Below are 27,741 nucleotides of genomic sequence, written 5' to 3'. Positions count from 1 at the left end.
GGCTCAGCCTATCTAAATGGCGCAGAAGTGCCCACCAAAGAGCTAGTCTGCAAAGTCTAGGAAAGAGGCACCTTCCTCTTTCTCTGTCTCTTGTTTGTTTCAGCTCCTGACATTCAAGAAACTCTGTCAATCATTAGCTGAACACAAGCCAAAGAAACAATGGACTTCAGTGATCACACATGACAAGGAACAACGGTCTTTGAAACAGTTTGGAAAAGTACCAAAACAAATTAACTACTACAGCTTTTAAAACAACTCTCTTGGCCGGGCGTGGTGGCTCACACCTGTAATCCCAGCACTTTGGGAGGCCGAGGTGGGCAGATCACGAGGTCAGGAGTTCAAGACCAGCAACATGGTAAGACTCCGTCTTTATTAAAAATACAAAAATTACCCTGGCGTGGTGGCAGATGCCTATAATCCCAGCTACTTGGGAGGCTGAGGCAGGAGAATTGCTTGAACCTGGGAGGTGGAGGTTGCAGTGAGCTGAGATTATGCCACTGCACTCCAGAGTGGGCGACAGAGCCAGACTCATTTTTTTGTTTTTTGTTTGCTTTTTTTTTAAAAAAAAGCACAACTCTTTTAATCCCAAACAAGAGCTATGGGAGTTCATCACCACTATACCTGCCTTACAAGAAATTCTATAAGTTCTTAAAGTTGAAATGAAAGGACATTAACATGAAAACATATGAAAGCATGAAACTAACTGTAAAGATAAGACACAAAGTGTCAATAATTCCTGACCTCACTGAAAACCAGAAGTAAGCAGTAATCCTGAAAGGGGACTGAATAGGGCTTGCAGGTACTGACTGATATCAGGAGTTTCTGTGTCACCACATCAGGGACCTCTGTCACTTCATTTTACATTCATGATCCTTTAGGTTTCATTTCATATTGATATAGGAGTTAAAAATAAATTACTGAGGCTAGGTGCAGTAGCTGATGCCTAAAATCCCAGCACTTTGGGAGGCCAAGGCGGGTGGATCACCTGAGGTCAGAAGTTTGAGACCAGCCTGGCCAACATGGCGAAACCCTATCTCTACTAAAAATACAACATTAGTCAGGTGTGGTGGTGCACGCATGTAATCCCAGCTACTCGGGAGGCTGAGGCAGGAGAATTGCTTGAACCTGGGAGGTGAAGGTTGCAGTGAGCCAAGATCGTGCCACTGCACTCAGCCAGGGTGACACAGCAAGATCCATCTCAAAAAAACAAAAACAACAACAACAAAAAAGAAATTGCTTAGGCAGATAGTGAGAATACAGGAAGGAGTCCTCAGCAAGGTTTTCCTGTTTAGTGAAAAGCAGCCCCCAAATCATTTTCTAAGAAACAGCAGCCTGTAAAATTGAGCTGCAGACACAGATACCAGCAGTTGTGCCAAACCTGTTCCAAATGGTGGCTCCATCCTCCCTTCTCTCCTTGTCAGCCACATGTACAGTAAGGAGCATGCAAGATGGTGCCAGTTGAGTGGTAAGTCCATTTGCATTATAAGATTAGGGTAGGGTGGCCAGTCTTTCTGGCATGCTAGGTAAACATCAAACCTGACTGAACCAATCTGTGGGCCCTATGTAATCAGACATGACCTCCTTAAACCTGCCTATAAAATCCGGCACATCCACCGACAGCCAGTCTTTCCCTTTCAGAAGCCCCTCTCTCTCTCACTAGAGACAGAGCTGTTCTCCCTTCTTTTTCTTCTGCATATTAAACCTCCACTCCTAAACTCCTCATGTGTGTCCATGTCCTTAACTTTCTTGGCACGAGATGACAAGGAAGCTGCTTCAATATTTTCTGAAATATCTTTTAATAAAGAAGATGCAGACATGTGCAACCAGAAAAAAAAAAAAAAAGGCGAATCAAAACTACTCAACTGTCTTAAATATGTTAAAAAGGCTAAGGGAAAACAAAGAACTAAAGAAATTTGGGGAAATGATATATGAATAAAATGAGAATATCAACAAGTGATACAAATTATAAAAAGGAAATTCTGGAGCTCAAAAGTATAATAACTAAGGAGAAAAAATTCAATAGAGGGGTTCAAAAGCAGCATTGAGTGAAAAGAAGAAAAATAATCAGTGAACTTGAAGACAGGAAAATTCACATATCGAGTCTGAGAAGCAGAAAGAAAAAGAATGGAGAGAAGTGAACAAAGCCTAAGGGACTCAAGTGAACCAACACAGACATTATGGAAGTCACAGAAGGAAGAGAGAGACAAACAGGCAAAAAATTATTTTTTAAAATGGCATTAAATGTCCCTAATTTAAACAAAGACATGAATCTACAAACCCAAGAAGTCTAATGTTAGGAGTTGATTTGTATCTTCCCTCAAAGATATGCCGGAGAGCTATAAGCTCCAGTGTCTCAAATATGACCTTATTTGGATATAGGGTCCTTATAATCATGTTAAAATGAGGTCATTAAGATGGGCCCCAATTCAATATGATTAATATCTTTATAAAAATGGCAAAATTCGGGTACAGAGACAAATATACAAGAAGAACTCCATGTGAAGATGAAGGGAGAGATCAGGGTGATACAGCAAAGGCCAAGGTGCACAAAAGATTGCCAGCAAACCACCAAAATCTGAAGCACAGAGATGAAATGGATTTTCCCTCACACCCCTCAGAAGAAATCAACTCTTCTGAAAAACTGATCTCATACTTCTAGACTCCAAAACTGCTGACAATAAATTCTGTTGTTTAAGCTACCCAATTAACAGTAATTTGTTATAGCAGCTCCAGGGAACTAAGACACTATTAGACTCCAAATAGGATAAACCCAAAGAGTCATACACCAAGACACATAATCAAACTCTAAAAAGGCAAAGCCAAAAAGAAAATCTGGAATGCAGCAAAAGAGATGCAACATGTCTTATACAAAGAGACTCAAGAAGATTATAAGTCAATCTCTCACATTAGAAATCTTGGAGGCCAGGCCGGGAGCGGGGGCTCATGATTGTAATCCCAGCACTTTGGGAGGCCGAGGTGGGTGATCACTTGAGGTCAGGAGCTTGAGATCAGCTTGGCCAACATAGCCAAACCCTATCTCTACTGAAAATACAAAAATTAACCGGGCATGGTGGTGGGCACCTGTAGTCCCAGCTACTCAGGAGGCTTACACATGAGAATTGCTTGAACCTGGGAGGCAGAGGTTGCAGTGAGCCAAGATCACACCACTGTACTCTAGCCTGGGTGACAGAGCAAAACTCCATCTCCAAAAAAAAAAAAAAAAGGCCAGGTGCAGTGGCTTATGCCTATAATCTCAGCACTTTGGGAGGCCAAGGCAGGCAGATCATCTGAGGTCAGGAGTTCTAGACCAGCCTGGCTAACACGGTGAAACCCTGTCTATACTAAAAATATAAAAATTAGCCAGGCATGGTGGTGCGCACCTGTAATCCCAGCTACTAGGGAGGCTGGGGCAGGAGAATCAATTGAACCCAGGAGGCAGAGACTGCAGTGACCAGAGATCATGCTAGTGCCTCCAGTCTGGGCAAGACAGCAAGACTCTGTCTCAAAAAAAAAAAAAAAAAAAGACAAAAAAGAAATCTTGGAAGCCAGAAGGAAATGGGAAGAGAGAGAGATATATGATGTACTAAAGAAAAAAACAACCTGTCAACTGAAAATTATACATTTGGCAAAACTAGCCTTCAAAAATATGAGAAAAATTAAGACAGTCCCAGATAAACAAGGGTTGAGGGACTCTATTACCACTAGACCTGCCCTGTAAGAAACGGTAATGGAAGTCCTTCAGGTTGCAATGAGAGGACACTAGACAGTACCTCAAAGTCACATGAGGATATTAAGATCTCTGGTTAAGGTAAATATATGGGTAAATGGGAAAGTCAGTATTATTGCAATTTTGGTTTATAATTCTACTTTTTTATTTTCTACAGGATTTAAAAGACAAATGTATAAATTACACATCTATGTTATTGAGCACACAGAATATAGAGATTAATTTGTGACATCAAAAATACTGGAAAAACAGAGCTGCAGAGAAGTACAGTTTTTCGTGAAGTTAAAATTATGTTCGTATTAACTCACATTGGATTGTTATAACTTTAGGATGTTATATGTAATCTCCATGTTAATGATAAAAAATAGTCTACAAGATAAACACAAAAAGGAAACAAGAAGGGAAGCGAAACCTAATACTATAACATTTGCAATATCCATGTTCATTACAGCAGACAATCCAAATGTTCACTGACAAATGAAGGGATTTTTAAAATGCAGTATATACATAAAAAAAGTATTATGCAGCCTTAAAACAGGAAATTCTATCAATGCTTATAACATGGATGAATCTTTTTTTTTTTTTTTTTTTGAGACGGAGTCTCACTTTGTCGCCCAGGCGGGAGTGCAGTGGCCGGATCTCAGCTCACTGCAAGCTCCGCCTCCCGGGTTTATGCCATTCTCCTGCCTCAGCCTCCCGAGTAGCTGGGACTACAGGCGCCCGCCGCCTCGCCCGGCTAGTTTTTTGTATTTTTTAGTAAAGACGGGGTTTCACCGGGTTAGTCAGGATAGTCTCGATCTCCTGACCTCGTGATCCGCCCGTCTCGGCCTCCCAAAGTGCTGGGATTACAGGCTTGAGCCACCGCGCCCGGCCAACATGGATGAATCTTTAGGACATTATTATAAGTAAAATAAGCCAGTCACAGAAAAACAAATGCTGCCTGAGTCCACTTATACAAGGTATCTAACACAGTAAAATTCATAAAAACGCAGAAGTAATATTGTGCTGGCCAGAGGTTGGAAGCAGGAAGAAATATGTTGTTGTTCAATGAGTATAGCTTTAGTTTGCAAGATGGAAATGCTCTAGAAATCTATTGCATGGTAATATGAATATGGTTAACACTACTGAAGTTACACTAAAAAATGGTTACGATAAGAAATTTTATGTTTTTTTAACACAACTACAAACGAGATTTTAAAAAATACATCATACTAAAAAGAAAAAAGCAACTAAACACAAAAGAGGGCTCTAATGGGGGAAAGAGGAATAAAAGAGTGATAAGATACAGAAAACAGCAAATGGCAGAAGTCTTTCCTCATCAATAATTACTTTAAATATAAATTGATTAAACTCTCCAATTAAAAGACAAAGATTGGCAGAATGAATTAAAAAAAAAAAAAAAAACATGATCCAACTACATGCTGTTCACGAGAGACACACTTTATACCTTATGCCATACACAGGTTGAAAGTCAAAGGATGGAAGAAAATACTCCATGCAAATAGTAATCAAGAGAGATCTGAGATGGCTTTACTGGTATCAGGCAAAACAGACTTTAAATAAAAAATTCTTACAAGAGAGAAAGGACATTATAAATTGATAAAAAGGCCAATTCACCAGTAAGATGTAACAATTATAAGCAATTATGCAGTACACATAGAAGACCCAAATATATGAAGCAAACATTGACAGAACTGAAGGAAAAAATAGTCCAATAGTAATAATAGAAGGCTTTAATATTCCACTTTCAACATTGGATAAAACATCCAGACAGAGTATCAATAAGGAAACAGAAGACTTGAACAACACCGTAAACTAACAGATCCTAACAGACATACACAAAACACTCTAGCCAACAGTAAAATATACCTTTTTTTTTTTTTCATACAAGGCCACTTAGAACATTCTCAGAATAGACCATATGTTAGGCCACAAAAAAGTCTTAATAAATTTCAAAAAATTGAAATCATAAAATGTATTTGTCTCTATGACAATGAAAGGAAACTGGAAATCAAAAACAAAAAACTGCAAAATTCACACATGTACAAATTAAACACCACAAACTACCAACAGGTCAAAGAAGAAATGCTTCAAGACAAATGAAAATGAAAACACAACACACCAAACTCATGAGATGCAATAAAACAGTGCTAACAGGGAAACTTACAGCTACACACACAATTTTAAAATATTGCAAATTAACAACCTAACTATATACTGTAAGACAATGGAAAAAGAGAAAATTACCCAAAGGTAGCATAAGAAATAATAAAGATTAGAGCAAAAATAAATAAGACAGGATAAAGAAACAACATCAATAAAGCCAAAAGTCGATTATTTGAAAAGATCAGCAAAACTGACAAATCTGTAGCTAGAATAACTAGAAAAGAGAAGTCTCAAGTTAATAAAATGAGAAATAAAAGTGGAGACAGTACTATCAATTTTAAGGAAAAAAAATTATTATTATTATTATTTTTTTGAGATGAAGTCTTGCTGTCACCCAGGCCGGAGTACAGTGGCACAATCTCATCTCACTGCAACTTCCACCTCCCGGGTTCAAGCGATTCTCCTGCCTCGGCCTCCCAAGTAGCTGGGACTACAGGTGCCTACTACCACACCTGACTAATTTTTGTATTTTTAGTAGAGACAGGGTCTCGACATGTTGACCAGGCTGGTCTCAAACTACTGACCTCAAGTGATCCACCCAGCTTGGCCTTCAAAAGTACTGGGATTACAGGTGTGAGCCACCATGTCCAGCCAAGAAGTAAAAAATTATGAGAGATTATTGTAAACAATTGTATGCCAACAAACTGGATAATCTACATGAAATGGACAAACTCCTAGAAACACACAACCTTCCAAGACTGACTCATAAATTGGAAAATCCGAGTAGACTTATAATTAGTAAAGAGGTTCAAACAGGATTCAAAAACCTCCTACACATGAAAAGCCCTGGACCAGGTAAGTTTCACTGCTGAATTCTACCAAACATTTACAGAAGAATTAACACCATTTCATCTCAAATTCTTCCAAAAAACTAAAAGATGGAGGAATACTAACTCTAAGAGGCTGCATTACCCTGATAACCAAGCCATATTAAGACACTATAAGAAAATTACAGATCGATATCCCTTGTCAATACGGATGCAAATATCCTCAACAAAATACTAATAAACCAAATTCAGCATATTAAGAGATTTTGTTTTCTTCTAACTTGGTCTTCGGGTCTCTCTCTGGAGAGTGGCCATGAACTCTACCCTGCCCTGACAAGGTTCTAGAGGAGGTGGTCACTGATGTTTACAGTAAATCCAAAGAGGATACTTCTTTACCTTGGTGAAAGGGCCAATGCCTTGTTGCCTGACCTGTGACCAAGTGTACGTCTCACAGGAAACCTGTTTATACTAGCAGATGCCCTCGTGGTTCTTGTCTGACCTGTGTCTGGTTTATTCCTACCAAGATAGCCACTCTCTAAGACAGTGGGAGGAAAGTTAGGTACGTGTATGTCAGTCAGGTGAGACACAGAGACAGCAAAACAAAACACATGAAATAAAAGAAGCATTTTGTTAATCACAGGTAAGAGTGAATCTATGGAATTCTGCCTTTATTAAGGTCCACAGGCATTATCTCTTAAGGCTTTCCAGCAGGGGTTGTGAATTGGCTAATTTAAAGAAAATATGCGTGAAGGGGGGAAATTATTGGCATGACTCTGGTGTTGACTCTGGTTTTATTGTGGAAAGCAGCTATGGGGTGTGCTGGCTCAGTGAGATGTAGAACAAGTGACCCACACTGCAAACAGCCACATGGGGAGGGAAAGTTTGAAGTAAGCCAAAGGTGAGGTGGTATGACTCGGTTTCAAACAACTTATGTTAGGCCTAAAAATGGATGCCAAAGCAACAATGATGTTAAACAAATTTGTGATAAAAAGATTATACATCTTTATCTAGTGGGATTTATTTCTAAAACACAAGGATAATGACATATGAAAATCAACACAGCAGGCCCATGCCTATACTCCCAGCACTTTGGGTGGCTGATGTGAAAGGATCACTTCAGCTCAGGAGTTTGAGACCAGCCTGTGTAACATAGTGAGATCTCAAATCTACAAAACAAAAAAATTTTAAAAATTAGCCTGGTGTGGTGGTGTGCGCCTTTGGTCTCAGCAACTCAGAGGGCTGAGGCGGGAGGACTGCTTGAGTCCAGGAGGCAAAGGTTGCTGTGAGCTGAGATCATACCACAGATTCCAGCCTGGGCAACTGAGGGAGACCCTGTCTCAAAACAAACAAGAAAATAAAACAAAATCCAAAATCAACGTAATATACCACATTGACAGGATGAAGGAGGAAAGACTGAAACATGATCATCTCAATTGTTGCAAAAAAGAATTTGAAAAATTGAAGACCCTTTCATGATAAAAACACTCAATAAACAAGAGACAGAAGGAAACTTACTTCACATAGTAAAGGTCATTTGGGAAAAACCCACAGATAATATCAAACTCAATGGTCAAAGACAAATGCTTTTCCCCTAAGACAGGAATAAAATGAGGAAGCCTGCTTTTTCATCTTGTATTCAACATGATATCAGAAATCTTAGCCAGAGGCATTAGGTAAGAAAAAGACAAAAGGCATCCTGAAAGGAAAAAGTATAAATATCTGTTCATGGATGACATGATCTTCTATGTAAGAAACCTCCCCCAAATTACACACACACACACACACACACACCCGTTAGGGCTACCAAATTAATTCTGCAGTTGCCAGACACAAAATTCACATGTAAAAATCAGTTGTTTTAATACATTAGCAAATGAGCAAATTGAAGAGGAAATTTAAAAAGCAATTCCACTTACAACAGCATCTAAAAGAAGAATTAGGAATAAACTTGACCAAAGAGGCCAAAAATTGATACGCTGAAAGCCACACAAAACTGTTGAAAGATATTAAATAAAATCTAAATAAATGAAAAAAATCCAGTGTTCATGGATAAGAAGAGTTAAAATTGTTAAGATGTCAATGCTATCCAAAATGATTTACAATTCAATGTAATCCCTATTAAAATCCCAATGACATTTCTCTGTTCATAGATCACACGATCTTATACATGAGAAAATGACCCCAAATTACATACACACACACCCTCTCTCTCACTTGTTAGAACAAATTAATTCAGCAAAGCTGCTGGACACAAAATTCACATGTAAAAATCAGTTGTGTTTCAATACATTAGCAAATGATAATATCATACTCAATATCATACTGTATTTCTTGGAGAAATAGAAAAATCCATCCTAAAAGTCACATGGAATCTTAAGAGACACTGAGTAACCAAAACAATCTTGAAAAAGAACAAAGTTGGAAGACTCACACGTTGTGATTTCAAAAGTTACAACACAACTACAGTAATCAAAACAGTACTGACATAAGGACAGACACACAGACACATGGAATAAAACAGAAAGCTCAGAAATAAACTTTCACTTTTAACAAGGGTGCCAATACCATTCAATGGCGAAAGGACAGTCTTTTCAACGAATAGTGCTGGGAAAACTGGATATCCAATTCAAAATAATGAGGCTGGGCCCTTACCTTATACTTTGTACAAAAATTAACTCAAAATGAATCAAAGATGTAAACCTATAAAACTCTTAGAAGCAAGTACAGGGAAGAAACATGATGTCAGATTTGGCAATGACATCTTGGATATGACACCAAAAGCACAAGCAACAAAAGAAATAATAATTAAATTGGTCTTCATAAAATTAAAAACTTGTGGAACAAAGGACACTATCAAGAAAGTAAAGAGACAACCCACAAAATGGGAGAAAATACGGCCAGTCTTGGAACACGGGTGTGAACTGTACAGTTCCAATTATGTGCGAATTTTTTCCACCTCTGCCAGCCCTGAGACAGCAAGAGCAACTCCTGCTCTTCCTCAGTCTATTCAACACGAAGATGATGGGCATGAAGACTTGTATAATGATCCACATTCGGTTAATGAATAGTAAATATATTTTCTCTTTATGATTTTTAATAATTCTTTTCTCTAGCTTACTTTAAGAATACAGTATCAAATACATATACAAAATATATGTTAGCTGTTTAAATATTATTAAGGCTTCTAATCAACAGTAGGCTATTAGTAAAGTTTTGTGGAAATCAAAAGTTATAAGCAGACTGAGTGTTGAGGCTCATGCCTGTAATTTCAGCACTTTGGGAGGCTGAGGCAGGAGGACTGTTTGAGACCAGGAGTTCAAAACCAACCTGGACAACATAGCAAGACCCTGTCTCTAAAAAAAAAAAAATTTCGAGGTGTGGTGCATGCCTGTAGTCCTAGCTACTTGGGAGGCTGAGACAGGAGACCACTTCAGTCCAGGAGTTACAGGCTGTAGTTAGCTACAATCTTGCCACTGCACTCCATCCTAAGCAACAGTGCTGGACCTTGTCTCAAGAAAGGAAAAAAAAAATTAGTTACACGCAGATTTTTGACTGCACAGGTGTTGGTATCCACCACCACCACTTGTTCAAGGATCAACTGCATTTGTAAGTCATATATCTCATAAGAATTTTAGTATCTAGAATACATAAAACTCCTACAATCCAGCAGCAAAATAAACAACCCAATTTAAAAAATGGACAAGGGGTTGGGCATGGTGAATCATGCTTGTAATCCCGGCACTTTGGGAGGCCAAAGTGGGAGGATCACTCTGGCCCAGGAGTTCAAGGCCAGCCTGGGTTACCTAGCGAGACCCTGTGTCTACAAAATAATAATTAGCCAGGTGTGGTGGTGTGTGCCTGTAGTACTAGCAATATGGGAGGCTGAGGCTAGAGGATCCCTTGAGCCTAGGAGATTGAGGCTGCAGTGAGCTTACGATCATGCCACTGCATTCTAGCCTGGGCGACAGAGTGAAGCCCTGTGTTTAAAAAATAAAAAAAAACAAGTTTTAAAAATTTAAAAAAATAAATGGATAAATGACTAGAATGGCTATTTCTTCAAAGATACACAAATGGTCAATAAATAAGGACATGTAAAGATGTTCAATATCACCGGCCATTAGGGAAATGCAGATCAAAATCACAAAGTGACACCACTTCACACTTACTAAGAATGCTATTATTCAAAAGAAGACACTGATGCGACCAACAAACATACGAAAAAAAGCTCATCATCACTGGTCACTAGAGAAATGCAAATCAAAAGCACGATGAAATACCATCTCACACCAGTTAGAATGGTGATCATTAAAAAGTCAGGAAACAACAGATGCTGGAGAGGATGTGGAGAAATAGGAACACTTTTATACTGTTGGTGGGAGTGTAAATTAGTTCAACCAGTGTGGCGATTCCTCAAGGATCTAGAACCAGAAACCCATTTGACCCAGCAATCCCAACACTGGGTATATACCGAAAGGATCAGAAATCATTCTACTATAAAAACACATACGGCTGGGCGCGGTGGCTCAAGCCTGTAATTCCAGCACTTTGGGAGGCCGAGACGGGCGGATCACAAGGTCAGGAGATCGAGACCATCCTGGCTAACATGGAGAAACCCCGTCTCTACTAAAAAAAAAAAATACAAAAAAACCAGCCGGGCGAGGTGGCGGGCGCCTGTAGTCCCAGCTACTCGGGAGGCTGAGGCAGGAGAATGGCATGAACCCGGGAGGCGGAGCTTGCAGTGAGCCGAGATCCAGCCACTGCACTCCAGCCTGGGCGACAGAGTGAGACTCCATCTCAAAAAATAAAAATAAAAATAAAAAAGACACATACACATGTATGTTTATTGCAGCACTATTCACAATAGCAAAGACTTGGAACCAACCCAAATGTCCATCAATGATAGACTGGATAAAGAAAATATGGCACATATACACCATGGAATACCATGCAGACTTTAAAGGGTAAGTCACGTCCTTTGCAGGGACATTCTCAGCAAGCTAACACAGGAACAGAAAACCAAACACCACATGTTCAGTCATAAGTGGGAGTTAAACAACGAGAACACCTGGACACAGTGAGGGGAACATCACACACCGGGGCCTGTTGTGGGGTAGAGACAAGGGGAGGGATGGCATTAGAAGAAATACCTAATGCAGATGACGGGGATGGGTGCAGCAAACCACCATGGCACATATATACCTATGTAACAAACCTGCATGTTCTGCACATGTATCCCAGACCTTAAAGTATAACAATAATAAAAAAAGAAAAAAAAACAAGTGTTCATGAGGGTGTGGAGAAATTGGAACCTTGTGGAGTGCTGGTAAGAATGTAAAACTGCAGCTGCTATGGAAAATAGTTTGGCAGTTCCCCAAAAAGTTAAACATAAAATTACTATATAATCCAGCAAACATTCCTAGATATTATACATACCAGACGAACTAAAAGCAGAGACCCAAATGATACTTTTATGCCAGTGTCCATAGCAGCATTATTCACATAGGCCAAAAGGTGGAAACAATCCAAATGGCCATCAACAGATCAATGGATAAACAAAATGTAGTATATCCATACATGGAATATCATGCAGCCATATAAATGAATGAAATTCTGATACATCCTACATAATAGGAACCTTGAAAACATTAAGTTGAAGTGAAAGAAGCCAGATCCAAAAGGAAACACTGTATATGATTTCACTTAGGAGGTACCTAGAATAGGCAATTTCAGAGAGACAGAAAGTAGAACAGAAGTTCATCAGGGACTAGGGGAGAACAAATGGTATGTGATTGTTTCATAGGTACAGGGCTTTTGTTTGAGATAAATAAAAAGCTCTGAAAATGGATGCACAACACTTCATGTCCTTAATGGCACTGGAATCGTATACTGAACAATTATTAAAAACTATAAAATTATATTAGGTACATTTTACCATAAAAGACACTGTAAAAAATCAACAAAAGGAATAAATGCAAACCCTAACCTAGATAAGCCGACTCCACAACTCATCTGAGGAGCCACTACAGTGTGATGCGGTGCTTGAGATGACAGGTTCTGAAGCTGCACAGCCTAGGTCAATCCTGGCTCTACCCTTTTAGAGCTGTGTAACCTTCACACAGTTGCAAGATGCTTCATCTCTGTGGTTAGGGTCCCCACATTCACATGGAGACAACAGTGTCTTTCTCACAGGATTGTGCAAAGATTAATTAGTTAATTCACTTAAAGTCTTAAGGGCCTTATGATGAGTGAAATCATATAAAGCACCCAGAAATCAATAAGGATGAACTATTATTGTTACTATCTAAATGTATCAGTCACACATCCAAAGTTCAATACAAAATGCCTTTAATCTGTGTCTATTTTGTGTTCAAATTCAGAAAACACCTAATAATAATCAGCAAATTTTCAGATGTACAGGTTAGAAAAACTTTATCATTATATTTCTATTTGCTAACTCTATATGCTTTCCTAGTCTCCAGATTTCAGAAGGTAGCAAGAAACATTTATACATTAATTATCCTTCACTGTTCTTTCAATTTATGATAATCATGTGAACTTGTTTGAAGTTGCAACGACTAAGAAATTTAAATGTACAGAAGATTAACAGTGGTATGTTTGCTCTAACTAAAATTGACAGTAGACACTCATTCTTGTTATACATGTCTAATTAAAATTTAAAAATTTCATTTAAAAACACATTATATACTTACCAACTGAAGATAGAAATCTCCAGGACTATTTATATGACAAACCGTTACTGAAACATCTGTCATTTCTTTAGGCAAAATAGGTGGATGATAGTGTAAAGTAGTATTTTTTTCAAAATGACTTCTTAGTGATTGTGACTTAAACCTAATTAAAAGCATAATGAAAAGTGTAAGCAAGGTCTCACCTTGTCACCCAGCCTGGAGTGCAGTGGTGTGATCATGGCTCACTGCAGCATCTACCCTTCTGGGCTCAAGCAATCCTCCCACCTCAGCCTCCCAAGTAGCTGGAACCACAGGGGCATGCCACCACACCTGGCTAATTTTTGTAGGGACAGGGTCTCCCTACATTGCCCAGGTTGACCCTGAACTCCTGGGCTCAGGCGATCTTACTGTCTTGGCCTCCCGAAGTGCTGGGATACAGGTGTAAGCCACCATACCTGGCCAAGCCATTTTCTTAATCTCTCTTCTCTCAGTGACTTGATCTAAAGGAAGGAGTTGCACATGTACTGACTTATTTACCAAAAGCATTCATCTTCTAATTTCTTTCTTCTAATATTTCTCGGTATTGTCTTCAATTACCAAACCAGGTTAACAAGGTATCAAGTCTCAAAACTTTAGAGCTGGGCTTTCACATCATACTTAGATTCAAAGCTGCTTCTGTTCTTTGTGTTACATTGATATCTGTGGTCTGTGGCAGCAATTGGTGATGTCAGCTGAAGGGTCTCTGTGGCCCCCTCCAGCTCCAAGACGACTTTTATTTTTCTAGAATGGAACCTGCTTGGGTTCCATTCCCAATCATCCAGGGTAAAAATTAGAATCTTTGACTACCTCTATGGTTACTTAAGTCATCAGAAATGATGGACATGCAGGGCACTGTGTCTCACGCCTGTAATCCCAGCACTTTGGAAGGCCAAGGTGGGCAGGAGTTCAAGACCAGCCTGGATATCACGGTGAAACCCTGTCTCTGCTAAAAACACAAAAATTAGCCAGGAGTGGTGGTGTGTGCCCGTAATTCCAGTTACTTGGAAGGCTGAGGCATGAGAATCACCTGAACCTGGGAGGCAGAGGTTTCAGTGAGCTGAGGCTGTGCTACTACACTCCAGCCTGGGTGACTCTGTCTCAAACAAACAAAAAGAAATGATGGACAAATTAACTTTAAACATCTGTTCTAGATTCATACATTAAATATAGGGTAGTGATCATGAACTCATTCCAAAGGCTAGAAAATTTAGGAAAATTTAGGAAAAGCTATAATTCTTGAAACCCTCATACAGCTGCTTATAAAGTTATCAAGAGTTCAAAAGATGTTAGTTATTTACACATACTTTATATTTTGAGCTACCTTAATTTCTCTAATTTTTCTAATTTTCTTTTTTCTTTACAGACAGGGTCTCACTCTGTCACCCAACCTGGAGTACAGTGACAAGAGCACAGCTCAAACTCCTGGGCTCAACAAACCTCCCACCTCACTCCTGACCGGAGAAGCTGGACTACAGGTGCAGGCCCCCAGGCCTGGTTAATTTCTTTCTGTATGTCTTTGTAGAGATGAGGTCTAGCTATGTTGCCCAGGCTGGTCTCAAACTCATGACCCCAAGGAATCCTCCCTCCTTGGCCTCCCACAGAGCTAGAATTACAGTTAGGAGCCGCCCTGTCCAGCCTATTTTCTTAAATCCAGTGATCTGAATCCAGTTTTCAGAGACAACAACTGTACTTAGAAAAGTCTAAAAGCAGTATTTTTAACTTCTTCAGGTATGTTAAGGTTTACTTTAGAGACATGGTTTTTAAAGGCAAAGTCTGCTACTTATTTATAGCTATAATCTCAAAGAATATTTAAGTTTTAATAAGTTACTTACTTTGCTAGTTCCATAAAAACTAGTGCATCTCTAAGAGACACAGGCATATCACTGCTTATTTTATTTGGTGGTGGTTTTTGCAGATCTACAATAAGCACACCATCTTCTTCTCTAAAAACTTTCATTGAAACAGCCTTGTTATTAACCATTTTCAAAAATTCCACTTTAGCTTCCTCTTCCCAGCCTTCATTCTGGGCAAAAAAGTAAAATTCCATAGTAATTAGTAATTATAAGTGTCTCTAATGTTACAATGTTCTGGATTTAGGTTTGTATCAACCACAGACGCAACTGTGAGCAAAATGAACCAACCACAGACATTAAGAAACAGCCAGGGAAGGCCGGGTGTGGTGGCTCACGCCTGTAATCCCAGTACTTTGCAAGGCCGAGGTAGGCAGGAGTTCAAGACCAGCCTGGCCAAGATGGTGAAACCCTGTCTCTACAAAAAATACAAAAATTAGCTGGGCGTGGTGGCGGGTGCCTTTAATCCCAGCTATTCGGGAGGCTGAGGCAGGGGATTGCTTGAACCCGAGAGGCAGAGGTTGCAGTGAGCCCAGATCGTGCCACTGCACTCCAGTCTGGGTGACAGAACAAGACCCCATGTCAAAAAAAAGAAAAAAAGAAAAGAAAGAAAAAAAGAAACAGCCAGGGCCACAAACTTAGGGGCAGTCTTCATGAATGTACAATGTGCATATACCTTCACTTTATAAATATATTCTCGAGATTTTACTTTAGAATTTAGTTTTACTTTTGAATAGGAATATGAAGGTTATAAACAAAGATCTCAAAATCAAAGAAATTAGTATTCTATTTTCCACTTAGATGAAAATTCAAAAGGTAATTTTGAAAATATAGGTATGGCTAAAAAAAAATTTAAAAATTTACAATCATCATCAGTTAATCCAGTTTCCATTACTAGCAATACATAAGATTTATGCTACTTAAGTGATTTAAAAAAAAAAAAATCCACTCACTGGGCAAAAAAATTTTCTTTTGAGACAGGGTCTTACTCTGTCACCCAGACCGGTACGCAGTGGCATAATCTCAGCTCATGCAATCTCTGCCTCCCAAGCTCAAGTGATCCTTCCACATCAGCCTACATGGTGTATCACCATGCCTGGCTAATTTTTGTATTTTTGGTAGACAGGGTCTCACCATGTTGCCCAGGCTGGTCTCAAACTCCTGAACCCAAGCAATCCTCCCACTTCAGCCTCCTAAAGTGCTGGAATTACAGCCTTGGGCCACCACACCCAGCCAAAAAAGTTTTTATCTTGATCTTTGAACATTTAAGTACCGTATCGAAAGTAAATTCATGATCAAAACCAGAAATTCCTTAAAAACAAAAAAAAGAGAATAGCTTTCTGAACTTTTTATGATTATAAATGTAAAATCCACTCAGTGTAAAAAATGCAAGAAGTTAAAAAAGAGAAAATTAAAAACAAAACACCATTTTAAAGAAAACACCAGTGTTATTACTTCTGTGTTTCCTTTTTTTATTAACTTATTTGTTATTTCAAATATGTATTGAATGCCTTCTATGTGGCAGGTGATCTGCTAAATGCTGGGAATACAACGATGAGCAAAGACAGACTCCTGCTCTCACAGACCTTGTAAGAATAGAACTGCTTAACATGTATTGTTACAATATCTGTCTCTTAAGAGTTTACAATCTTGCTGGAGAACAGATTTTCATAAATAATACAAAACGCAGAATGCAATATGGCCATTAAATAGAGTAATAAAGGGCAATGGAAATAAGAAAATACTGTAGAGAAACACACACCACACCACAAACTTATTTCTCTGGACAGTTGACTCCAAAATTACTGGTTTGCTTGGATTCTTAAACAATCATTATGTTAATATATGCTTATTCAACTCAATTTCCCATTAAAAATATTTTCAATTGTGGAAACTGAAGTTCATTTCCTTTTCTATTAGAAATAATAGTTTAATATGCACTATGTATTTACCAAGATTAGTGGTTCCCTGAGGCTATACTTAGCAATCTAATTGGCAACACATAGCTACAATTGTAATAGCCTCTGAAGGAAAAAATAAAGTCTCACTTACTGAATTCTGTGGAACAATGTCTTTCAATGAGCATGGTTGTGCTAACGGCTGGATGTCTTTTAGCAGCCCTTCAATATATGGTTCAGATTTCCTTAGAATCAGACATAAATCATTTAGTGCAATATGTTGTTTAGCAGAGTGTTCCGGTCTCACATGGGTATCAACAACTCTAGGAGAAATTCAAGTAATATTTATCAAAAGTAAAGTTTCAAACTTAAATGTGTTTTCCCCCACAGAAGGTATGCATTTCTAAGTATAATTTTTCTTAAGTTACACTTTTTAGAAAGTTACATTCCAAATTCACACTTTCTTACTATATAGATTTAGTTTAGCTTCTATAAGCAGAGATACTGTTTTCCTCCACAGAATGAAATCTCAGCTACATTTGTACTTTTATATATTCATTCAATCTGAGCTTACAGGAGATAATGACACTTCCCCCCATATAAATCTATTTATTTATAAAGCTATAACCACTAAGCGATCATGCTATGGTTAATACTGGTCCTTACTACAGAAACATAGCAGTTTGTATTATTTTCCTAGAAGACAGAGAAAACCATTTAAAATACTGACAGTGAGTTAGACAGCATGACACTTTAAAAAACATTAATGAAATTATAGAAGTCTGATTAAAAATTTAACTCAATCATCTATAGCTAACTGTAACATTTTATTTAAAAGAATTAGTTTGTGTATTATTCCCCGCTTAGAAGTGACATAAGAAGAGTACTTAAGTTTGGAATTCCTTTTCTAAGCTCTCCATCTAGTAATACTGGTAAATGATAAAATTTTACGTATCAAGACAACTGTGGAGCAAAATAATAAAACGTGTGTCTTGGAAGTTAAGAATGACAAATTACTTCTCTCTACCTCTAATTTCCTTTATTCTTTGACTCCACCTTCCTCCAAAATGTTTCTAAGCAGGCCAAGAATACATATTATAAAATATCATACCCTGTGACAATCAGGACTTCAGAATTTCCAAAATCTACCATGAATATTTGTATTAGTGCAACTTCATGGACAAACAATCTGGTTGGGCTACAAGGTTTTCTGGTATTTTTACCCTCTATTGGAATTAATTCTGTGATAGTTCCTCGACACCACATTCCATTTTTAATACTGTTGACAAATATTATTGCACCTAAATGAGGGAAACAAATCATTATCAGCATTTATCAAGAAAGACATTTAGTAAGTTTACAGACACGTTAGTTCTACCACGAAAGTCTTAATTCATTTATTTACTGATGATATACCACTGTGTTCAAGTGCTATGAGGATATAATACAGCATATTATGATAGTTTGTTATACAGAAACAAGCTAAATAGGGAGATAAACATCCGAATACTAAGTTAGCAGTCACTTAATGAGGACCTGCTTCATCAGCAACAAGAACAAAGATGAATGAGACTGTCTTGCCATCAAGAAGCTCAAGAAAGGAAGAGAGACAAGCAAATTACCACAATTACACCGTACTTACAAGCAATACCATCTGTCCTTGTGCATGTACACATGTACACTTACTGACAAACACATACTGAAGTTCGTAATGAGAGAAGAAACAATTATCTTCTCTTTGTAAAGGAGAGTGAGAGTAAAACAATGAAAGGCAGCTTGTGAAATGCCAAAATTAATTGGCACCCAGTGGTGTTCAGAGAAGAGGGAAGATGAATTAAGGACTCAGCAGTAGAGGAAGACCTTTGCAGGGACCAGTTGGATTACAAATTAATAACCAGGAAAAAAGAAGATCAAACAAACAAAAAAAGGCCCATAGGTGAATGCTTACTATGAGCTCAGAAATGTTCTGTTTTGACTGAATTCACTCACTCCCCACAACAGCCCTACGAAGGTAGTGTTTCCATCATATAAGTGAGGAAACTGAGGAAGAAAAACTAATCTAGCCCAACTCACATGGCTACTTAGAAGAAGTAGCAGGAGAACTCAGGTAGTCTTAGAGCCCATTTAAACTACATATTTTGGAAATAATCTGGTAAACTCTGATCACTGATTATATACAGAGAGATGCTGTGTAATCTCCTCTGTATATGCTAATAACAACAGGAATAGTTGAAAAGCACATTATAGGCAGCCTTTTAAGTCCTACCAAAACGTTTGGTCTTCAGTTTGTCAGTGACCCTTCTCTTATTTTGCTACACTACTGTACCAATATTCTTAGTTTTAAAATATAGTAAATCCCCACTTAATGTCATTGATACATTCTTAGAAACTGTGACTTTAAGCAAAATGGCATAACAAAACCAATCTTACCACACAGGCTTATTAACATAAACAAGAGTTAAGTTTCCACATGTATTTCTAGTCACAAAAATATCATCAAACTTATAAAGACCCCAAACACTTCTAATATTAAATACTGAAACAAGTGTGAGCTACACGTACATTTAAGAAAGATGAACAAGAAAGATATTTATTCAATTTTTGGTGAATCAGTGAGTGATGGCAGTCATAGTGGTAGTGGGTTAACTCAAAGAATTACAGCTTGCAAAGTGAGAATTGTCAGGAGTACCTCCTGGCGCCACAGTTCAAAAACAATCATAAATAAGGTGGATTCACAGAGCGCTTTTGTACTGCATGATTTATTGTCATGCATTTGTATAGTTATCAAATACTTTATGAATTTTATGATAATATATGTGTATTTATTCATTCTCCAACTCGCTTATTCTAGAGTCGAGGGTGGCTAAAGCCTATTCAGGCAGTTCAGGGCACAAGGTAGGAACCCATCCTGGTCAGAACACCATTCCGTCGCAGGGTAAACACACACACACTCTCTCTCTCTCTCCCTCCTCCCCTCCACCCCCCGACCCGCCACTCAGACTGGAACAATGTAGACACATCAATTAACCTAATGTGTGCATCTTTAGGACGTGCAAGGAAACCAGAGTACCTGAAAAAACCCACACAGACACGGGCAGAATGTGCAAATTCAACACAGACATTTGCCCAAACCAGGAATTGATTTTTTTCTCATCAAAATTATAATGAGATGTTATTTGAAGACCTGCTGTATATATTCTATAAAACTATTCTTTCTTTCAATGGATAAAAGTCTGCTGAAGCCATTTATTGTTCTTCATAATGAAGTACAGAGGCAGGAAAAGGGAACAAGAGGATACTCACCTTTCCTAAATCAACAATTCACGTTTCTTTCCTTATCACTAATTTCTCAAAATATGAGTGTTTTAATCAGCTATATTTACCTTGCCAACATAATTATCATTAACAACTTAAAGCACAGCCTTTTGGCTTTCTTAGAACATTTTCTGAAAATAAGCTGAGTTATTTTTGGCATGTATTACATTTTAGACATATTATCTGCAACCACAAAAATTAAATTCAGTACTACACTTTCCTCCACTTAGATACTAACAACCTAATATTCCTAGCTCACATGGCATAAAATAAATGTTATTTTTTAAGTTTTAGAATTACTATTCATTTTTGTCAAAGTATATGATGATCCTACTCTTCTGATATCCTGAAAGGCTATACAGATGAGCTGAGAGTGAATCACACTTTTAAACAACTTATCAATCAAGACTAGACAGATAAAACACTTTCAGTATTAGTTACACATAGGTATTGACTGCTATTAACATAATGAGAAAAATACTCTATTAATACAAACGAATCATAGCTTCATCATATTTTAAGGTACAATCAAATTCAGTCAACAACGTTATAAGAAAAATACTCGTAACAAAAGCCTGAAGCATGGCAAATTCACATGTCCTCACAACTAAAAGACTGACTGAATTTGCTATTACTCTCTGTAGGGCACTGGGAATGGGTGCCACGGGCCTCCTGAATCTTAGGTGCTCAATGCTAGCCCCAACACTCACAACGGCGAGCAAGAGACTGCAGTTACACAAGAAGAATCATCTTAGAGGTACAGTTCTTCATGGAGACAAGGGGACAGGCTACATAACCTGTTACAGGTTTTGTAGTTTTAAAAGCAATTCGCCCTACTATGTAATGGAGTTTCTGTACATATTTCACTCTAAAAATATGCCAACATTCCATCTTAATCCTTAGCTAATTTGCCTAAATAATTTATGTTAAATAATCCTAAAACTTTTATGCTTACTAACAAATGAACTTAAGACTAAAAATCTATATTATAACAAGTCTTATGTGGGTTGGCCACGTTATTATAATATTTAAATAAATTTGATATTTTAACTTGGACTAATATTTCATTACCTAGTTCCAAAATGTCTGAAGGATCAAGGTGTGAACTCCTATTGCAAAATTCATTCACCTTCTTCTCCAGTACTTTTGCGTCTTTGATTTGTGAATACTTCCGAATGTAGAAATGGCAAGGATCTATTACATGGCTTACAAAAACTAGCTCTGCGGAACCTGGATAAAAATGTTTAAACCACGTTAATAAATCATGAGTTAGAAAATAATTCACAAAAGCTGAACAACTGCTAATAGCCTCTAAAAGAGTGTCTTATGGCATTGTGAACTCTGGGAATACTGCACGTAGGCCCCAGGAAGTAGTCCAAGCACTAAATGATTGATAAAACAAATGGATCACTTTCAACAATGAATTATTTAGTAACCTGAACTATAAATACTTCATATTACTTGCAAAATATGCTAAATAAGTGGAATCATAGTCCATGTAATAGTTAAGATTCTAAAGTCTGCGTATATGCTGTAACTCTACTGTATTACAAAAGTTCAGTTTATTTATGAACATATTTGGAACTCAGAACCCCTACTGATAATGATTAGGTTTCTAGGATAGCCTATAAAACCTACTTCCATCTATACCCTACCTATAGAACCAATACAGCTCATAGCCACTCTGACTCCCAAGTCTTATAAATCAGGTTAGTCTTATAAATCAGATGTGAAAAAATGTTTAGGCAAAGCCGAAGCACTAAGCAGCATTTAGGGGAACGTGCGTGCTTTTCGGTGGGGCAAGTAGAGGTAAAGACAGTCAGAAAATTTTCTTAAGTCAAGTGTCTTCACTAATATGAAAAGATCTCCAAAGTATAATGTTAAGGAAGGAATGCAAAAAACAAAACAGTGGTATGCTGCGTTTTGTGTATAAAAAAGAACCCCCGCTGTCCACATAGAGAGAGAGAGGGAGAGAGAGGGAGAGAGAAGGTTGGAAAAATAATTTGTGTGTGTTTATTTGTAAATGCATAAGGAAAATCTGGAAGAGATGGAGACACTGAATAGAATGGGAGTAGGATGGGGGGAAGTTTCACATAATATTTTAATATATATTTAATTTTTGAATGAGGTAAATGTTTACATGGTAAAACTGTTTAAAAAACAAAGACTAGGAGGAGTAGAAATGAATATAGCCAAGTACAGACAGATGACAGAAACTGAACAAATGCATCATTTTAACTATCCAATAGAAAATATAAATAATAATGCCCATATTTAGGGTGGGATAAAAAGACAAATACATACAACTGGGGTGATATCTGAGGGAAGCATAAATTTTGGAAATATTCCTGGCTGGGCACGATGGCTCACGCTTATAATCCTAGCACTTTGGAAGGCCAAGGAGGGAGGATCGTTTGAGGACAGGAGTTTGAGACCAGCCTAGCCGACATGGTGAAACTCCATCTCTACTAAAAATACAAAAATTAGCTGAGCGTGGTGGTGCATGCCTATAATCCCAGCTACTCCGGAGGCTGAGGCACGAAAATCATTTGAGCCTGAGGAAGTTGCAGTGAGCCAAGATCATGCCACTGCATTCCAGCCTGGGAAACAGAATAAGACTCTGTCTCAAAAAATATTTTTTTGTTGGGGGGAATATTTCTGCCAGAGTCAAAACATTCATTTATTCATTCATTCGAGATGAGGTCTCACTCTGTTACCCAGGGTGGAGTGCAGTGGTGTGACCTCAGCTCATTGCAAGCTCCGCCTCCCAGGCTCAAGTGATCCTCCTACCTCAGCCTCCTGAATAGCTGAGACCACAGCTGCGCACCACCACACCCACTTATGTTTTTGTATTTCTTTGTAGAGACAGGGTTCACCTGTCTGGCTGGTTTCGAACTCCTAAGCTCAAATCATCCACCCGCCTCGGCCTCCCAAAGTGCTGCGATTACAGGTGTGAGCCATGGTGTCTGGCCCCAGAATTAAAACTTTTAACATTAGAAAGTAATATGTTTTAGTTATCAGTGAAATTCACTTTACTTACTACCTCACACGAGGTAAGAGTTACTACACATAAACTCCACTACATCAAGCTCAGACAGTTGTTACAGTACCTGCTTTTGATCCAAAAGGAACAGATGAGTTTTTCTGAAGCAGCTTTTTTGGATATCTAGGTGTCTCCCCAAGATCATCGGTGCTGCATGCTTCATCAAAATAAGAAATAAAGACAACTTGTACTAACTATGTTAATGTTAACAATGACATGCTAGTTTTTAAAAACCTGTACTGAAACTGGCAAAATACTGGAATGGCAACACCCATTGTATCAGTGAATAAAGTTATTACAGGTATCTTAAGTAATTGAGACAACAATGATAATACAGTGGAAAGAAGTGTGTTTTTAAAAATGTAATTCTGGAGAGTCAACCAATAAAATAGACAACAGGTAGGAGAAAATAAAAGCTGATCTTGAAAAATGGTCTTAAAGGAGACTATCAGTATAAAATTACATAGTAGAGTATCTCACTCCATGTTAATGGAAAGAATACTGACATGGGAAATGTAATTAAATACAACTGTGATATATTTAAATGTTATAAAACAGACAACATTACAATCATGATAGTTTATATTAAATCTCATAACAAAGATTGAAGATGTTCTTAATTCAAAGAAAGTAATAAGACTATGTCCACAAATCACATCTCTCTCATTTATTTATATCTTTTATACAAGGCTTATATGTGAGAACACTAAAAAATCTCAAAATACCCTAATTAAACCAGATATTAATTTATACCTCAGAGGTTAGCTATATTACTGCATCAAAAATAAAAATTATCCAGCTCTGGAAAATGTGAGGGGAGGGGCATGGAATGAACAGGTTTTAACTCATAATGAGGAATAAGATTATAACAGGCCGGGCGCGGTGGCTCAAGCCTGTAATCCCAGCACTTTGGGAGGCCGAGACGGGCGGATCACGAGGTCAGGAGATCGAGACTATCCTGGCTAACACAGTGAAACCCCATCTCTACTAAAAAAATACAAAAAAACTAGCCAGGCGAGGTGGCGGGCGCCTGTAATCCCAGCTACTCGGGAGGCTGAGGCAGGAGAATGGCGGGAACCCGGGAGGCGGAGCTTGCAGTGAGCCGAGATCCGGTCACTGCACTCCAGCCTGGGCAACAGAGTGAGACTCCATTTCAAAAAAAAAAAAAAAAAAAAGAGAAAAAAAAAGATTATAACAGCAATTATGTTTCGTTAAATGCATGGTCGAAAAAGGTACCAACTGTGTCTAATTACAGATACAAGATGTTTCCCTCCTGCTTTTGCATTTTTACTTACTTTCCATGTTATCTTCAATAATTTCTTCAATTATCACATCAGGGCTAGATCCCATCTGAGGTAACACAGCAATGGTTTTAGAGGATGCTGTTGCAACAACGTCTTTCTGCGGCTGGAAGATTTTTGCTTCTAAATGTACATCCTTTGTCTCAGGTTGCAAAGGAGGTGGTGGTGCTTCATTGGTTACAACAGACATGTCAACCTTTTTCTTTTCTAGTGGTGGGTATGTACCATAACAAGAAAGTCCCTTTTTGTTATTATATTTCTTTTGAATATTCTGTCTAATTTCATTTTCTTGGGGATAACATCTGTTTAAAAATGCAGAGACATAAGCTTATGAATACAGAGATATATGGTACAACCATAAGTCACTAGAAACTTCCACCATGGCCATTAATCTGAATCTTTTGGGCATGATTATTCAATAGCCACTAACCCACTGCCAGTTATTTATCCATTCTACACCATATTTTTCTATTTTCTCCACATACCCAGATGGTTTTTAGGCTATCAAATCTACAAGTATAGAAATTTTACAATGAGATAAGATTGGGTTTCATGAAGTTTATATTTTAGCTATTCCATGATGGATTTAGCTTATTCACAGATCACTGTTTAACAAGGCACTGTGGAAATAACGACCAACAAAGCCAGTTGGGCTTAGCAATGATACATGTTTATCTGCCTCTTCCAACAGAGGACATACATTTAACTAAGTAAAATTGATATATGTTGAAGTCCAAATACCTGAGAGTCATATATATGTACACAACCTTGCAATCTAAATATCTCTTTTCATAACTTTTATTAGACCTGAGGCATTCAACATTATTAATCAGCTCCAGTGTCATAAACCTCTGCTTTGACTTGTACGACACCACTTCTGTTCCCCTTCAACTTCTGTCTGCTCTGTCTCAAGTTCTTTTACAGATTACCCTTTCCCTGCTTTAAATTTTAGTATCTTTCCAGGGTACTGTCCTTGACCTGTTTGAATACCTGCTCTTACTGTGCAAACCCATAGTTTAACTATCATTTGTAATCAGTACATGCAGGTTACAGTAATACTTTCCCTAAAAACTAAGAAAGAATTTAAAAGGCAGCTCTCAGAGTTAAATGTAAAGCAGAAGATCAGTACAGATTCTTAAAGAGGCAGAGTAGTTTTTAGTGTCTTAGAAATGCTTGATTGTAACCATATTCAAGTTGTAAAAATGTCAAGAAGAACATATTGATTGCAAAGGTTGTTGATTATCCATGTAAGCATAAAGTCAAGTTACAAAAGTAAATCTGGGGCAGGGCTCTCCCAAGCATGGAGAAATATGACTGAGCCGAAGGACTGGTATTCCACTTCCTCTGGCAAAGTCTTCCCTCTGATGGAGAGGAATCTCATCAGCTATCTCAGCCTAATTCTATTAAGCTATTTGATTAATTTTATTCCCTTTAATCAAAAATGATTACAAAAAAAGTAACTTCTGACAAGTTAGCTCCTCAGTTCTAGTCCCTGTTTACAATTGTATTTACCCATTAAGTTAACGAACTGGCATTTTGACTACACGTCAGTTCTGTGACCTCGGCTTGTATGAATTTACCTGGCTTAGAGTATACATCATCCTATGTGCTTCTGAAATGGTAATACTGTGAGCCAGACTAATTTGTTCCCTAAGGTAACAAATGTGACACTTCTCTCGGGAGACCATTTCCATTGGAAACAATCCACCTACAATGAACCAACTTACTTCTTTATGGGGGGTTTCTACATCTATATTCTGATTACCCCTAAACCCAGACAGAATCAAGTCCAAGTTCTCCTAAGTTTCAGCATTCATATACAACTAAGCTGTACATATTTCTCCCTAGAAAGCTGGTAAACAGTAAGTACTCAACATACTATCTTCCCCCTCCCAACTTACTTTTCTTCCTGTATTCCTAATCTTGATGAATAATACCACAATCCACCGACTTAGTCACCAAAGCGAGCCCTGTAAACAAACCATTGATGATGCTTCCCTTTTCCTCATGCCTCACATTCAAACATTACTAAGTTTTATTAATTTTCCCTATTTTGCATTTGTCATATCTATTCTCAGTCCCTATCCAGTACTATTAGCTAAGTTTTAGTTCTCATGATTTGCTGAGTCTACTGATATGATGGCCTAAGTGATCCTTCAGCCTTCACTAACATCCTCTTACCCCAAATAATCCCCCAAACGGCCACCAGAATTATCCTTAAAAAATGTAATCTAATTATTTTTACTTTCATGCTTAAAACCTTTTAGTGGCTTTCTACTGCCTAGAACTCTACTGTACAACAGAACTTTTAGTGATAATGGAAATAGGCCGCATTGTCTAATATAGCAGTGCTTTGGTCCAAATGTTTCAAAATTCATGTTGAAACTTAATTCCCATTGTGGTGATATTAAGAGGTGGGGCCTTTGGGGAAATTAATAATCAAGTAATGAGGGCTGTGCCCTCAGGAATGGATTTGTGCTTTACAACAAGTCTGGACAGAACTAGCTTAGGCCCTTCTTCTTCGCTCTTCTGCTCTTCCACCGTGGGACAGTTATTTGTCCCTTTTCCCTCTTCCATGCTTTCTGCCACGTGCGGGCACAGCATTCAAGGTGCTATCTTAAAGCAGAGATCAGAGCCCTCACCAAAACCAAAGCTACCAGCACTCTGATCTTGGGCTTCTCAGCCGCCAGGACTGCAAGCAAATAAACACCTGTTCTTTATAAATTACAGAATAATAAACAACATCTGTTCTTTTTAAACTTTGTTATAGTAGCACAAATAGAATAAGACAGGTAGTCACTAATGATATGTGGCTACTGAGCACTTGAAATGTGGGCTAATGGAACTGAGGAACTGGATTTTAATTCTATTTCGTTTTAATTAATTTATGTTTAAATTTAAATAGCCACCACATTGGACAGCATGGATCATAAGGTTCAAACATCA

At 38.0% G+C, this 27,741-nt stretch overlaps 1 protein-coding gene across 5 annotated transcripts in view; it reads right to left on the bottom strand.

Annotated features, from left to right (window-relative positions):
* RNF17 (ring finger protein 17) overlaps window positions 1–27,741 on the bottom strand; it is a 111,582-nt gene that overhangs the window by 58,639 nt on the left and 25,202 nt on the right. For all 5 annotated transcript variants that reach the window (XM_017951140.3, XM_009191650.4, XM_009191651.3 and 2 more), the window contains 7 exons: window positions 24,790–25,097; window positions 23,562–23,651; window positions 21,523–21,681; window positions 18,248–18,437; window positions 17,291–17,459; window positions 15,221–15,411; window positions 13,371–13,512 (listed from right to left, as the gene is read on the bottom strand). In XM_017951140.3, coding sequence (XP_017806629.1) covers window positions 13,371–13,512; window positions 15,221–15,411; window positions 17,291–17,459; window positions 18,248–18,437; window positions 21,523–21,681; window positions 23,562–23,651; window positions 24,790–25,097 — 1,249 coding nt within the window. The remainder of the gene's footprint in view (window positions 1–13,370; window positions 13,513–15,220; window positions 15,412–17,290; window positions 17,460–18,247; window positions 18,438–21,522; window positions 21,682–23,561; window positions 23,652–24,789; window positions 25,098–27,741) is intronic.

The sequence above is a fragment of the Papio anubis genome, chromosome 15, assembly GCF_008728515.1.
Source record: "Papio anubis isolate 15944 chromosome 15, Panubis1.0, whole genome shotgun sequence".
In the NCBI taxonomy this organism is placed as follows: Eukaryota; Metazoa; Chordata; class Mammalia; order Primates; family Cercopithecidae; genus Papio; species Papio anubis.
Note: the sequence above shows the minus strand (reverse complement) of the source record. Positions and strands in the feature narration are given on the sequence as shown.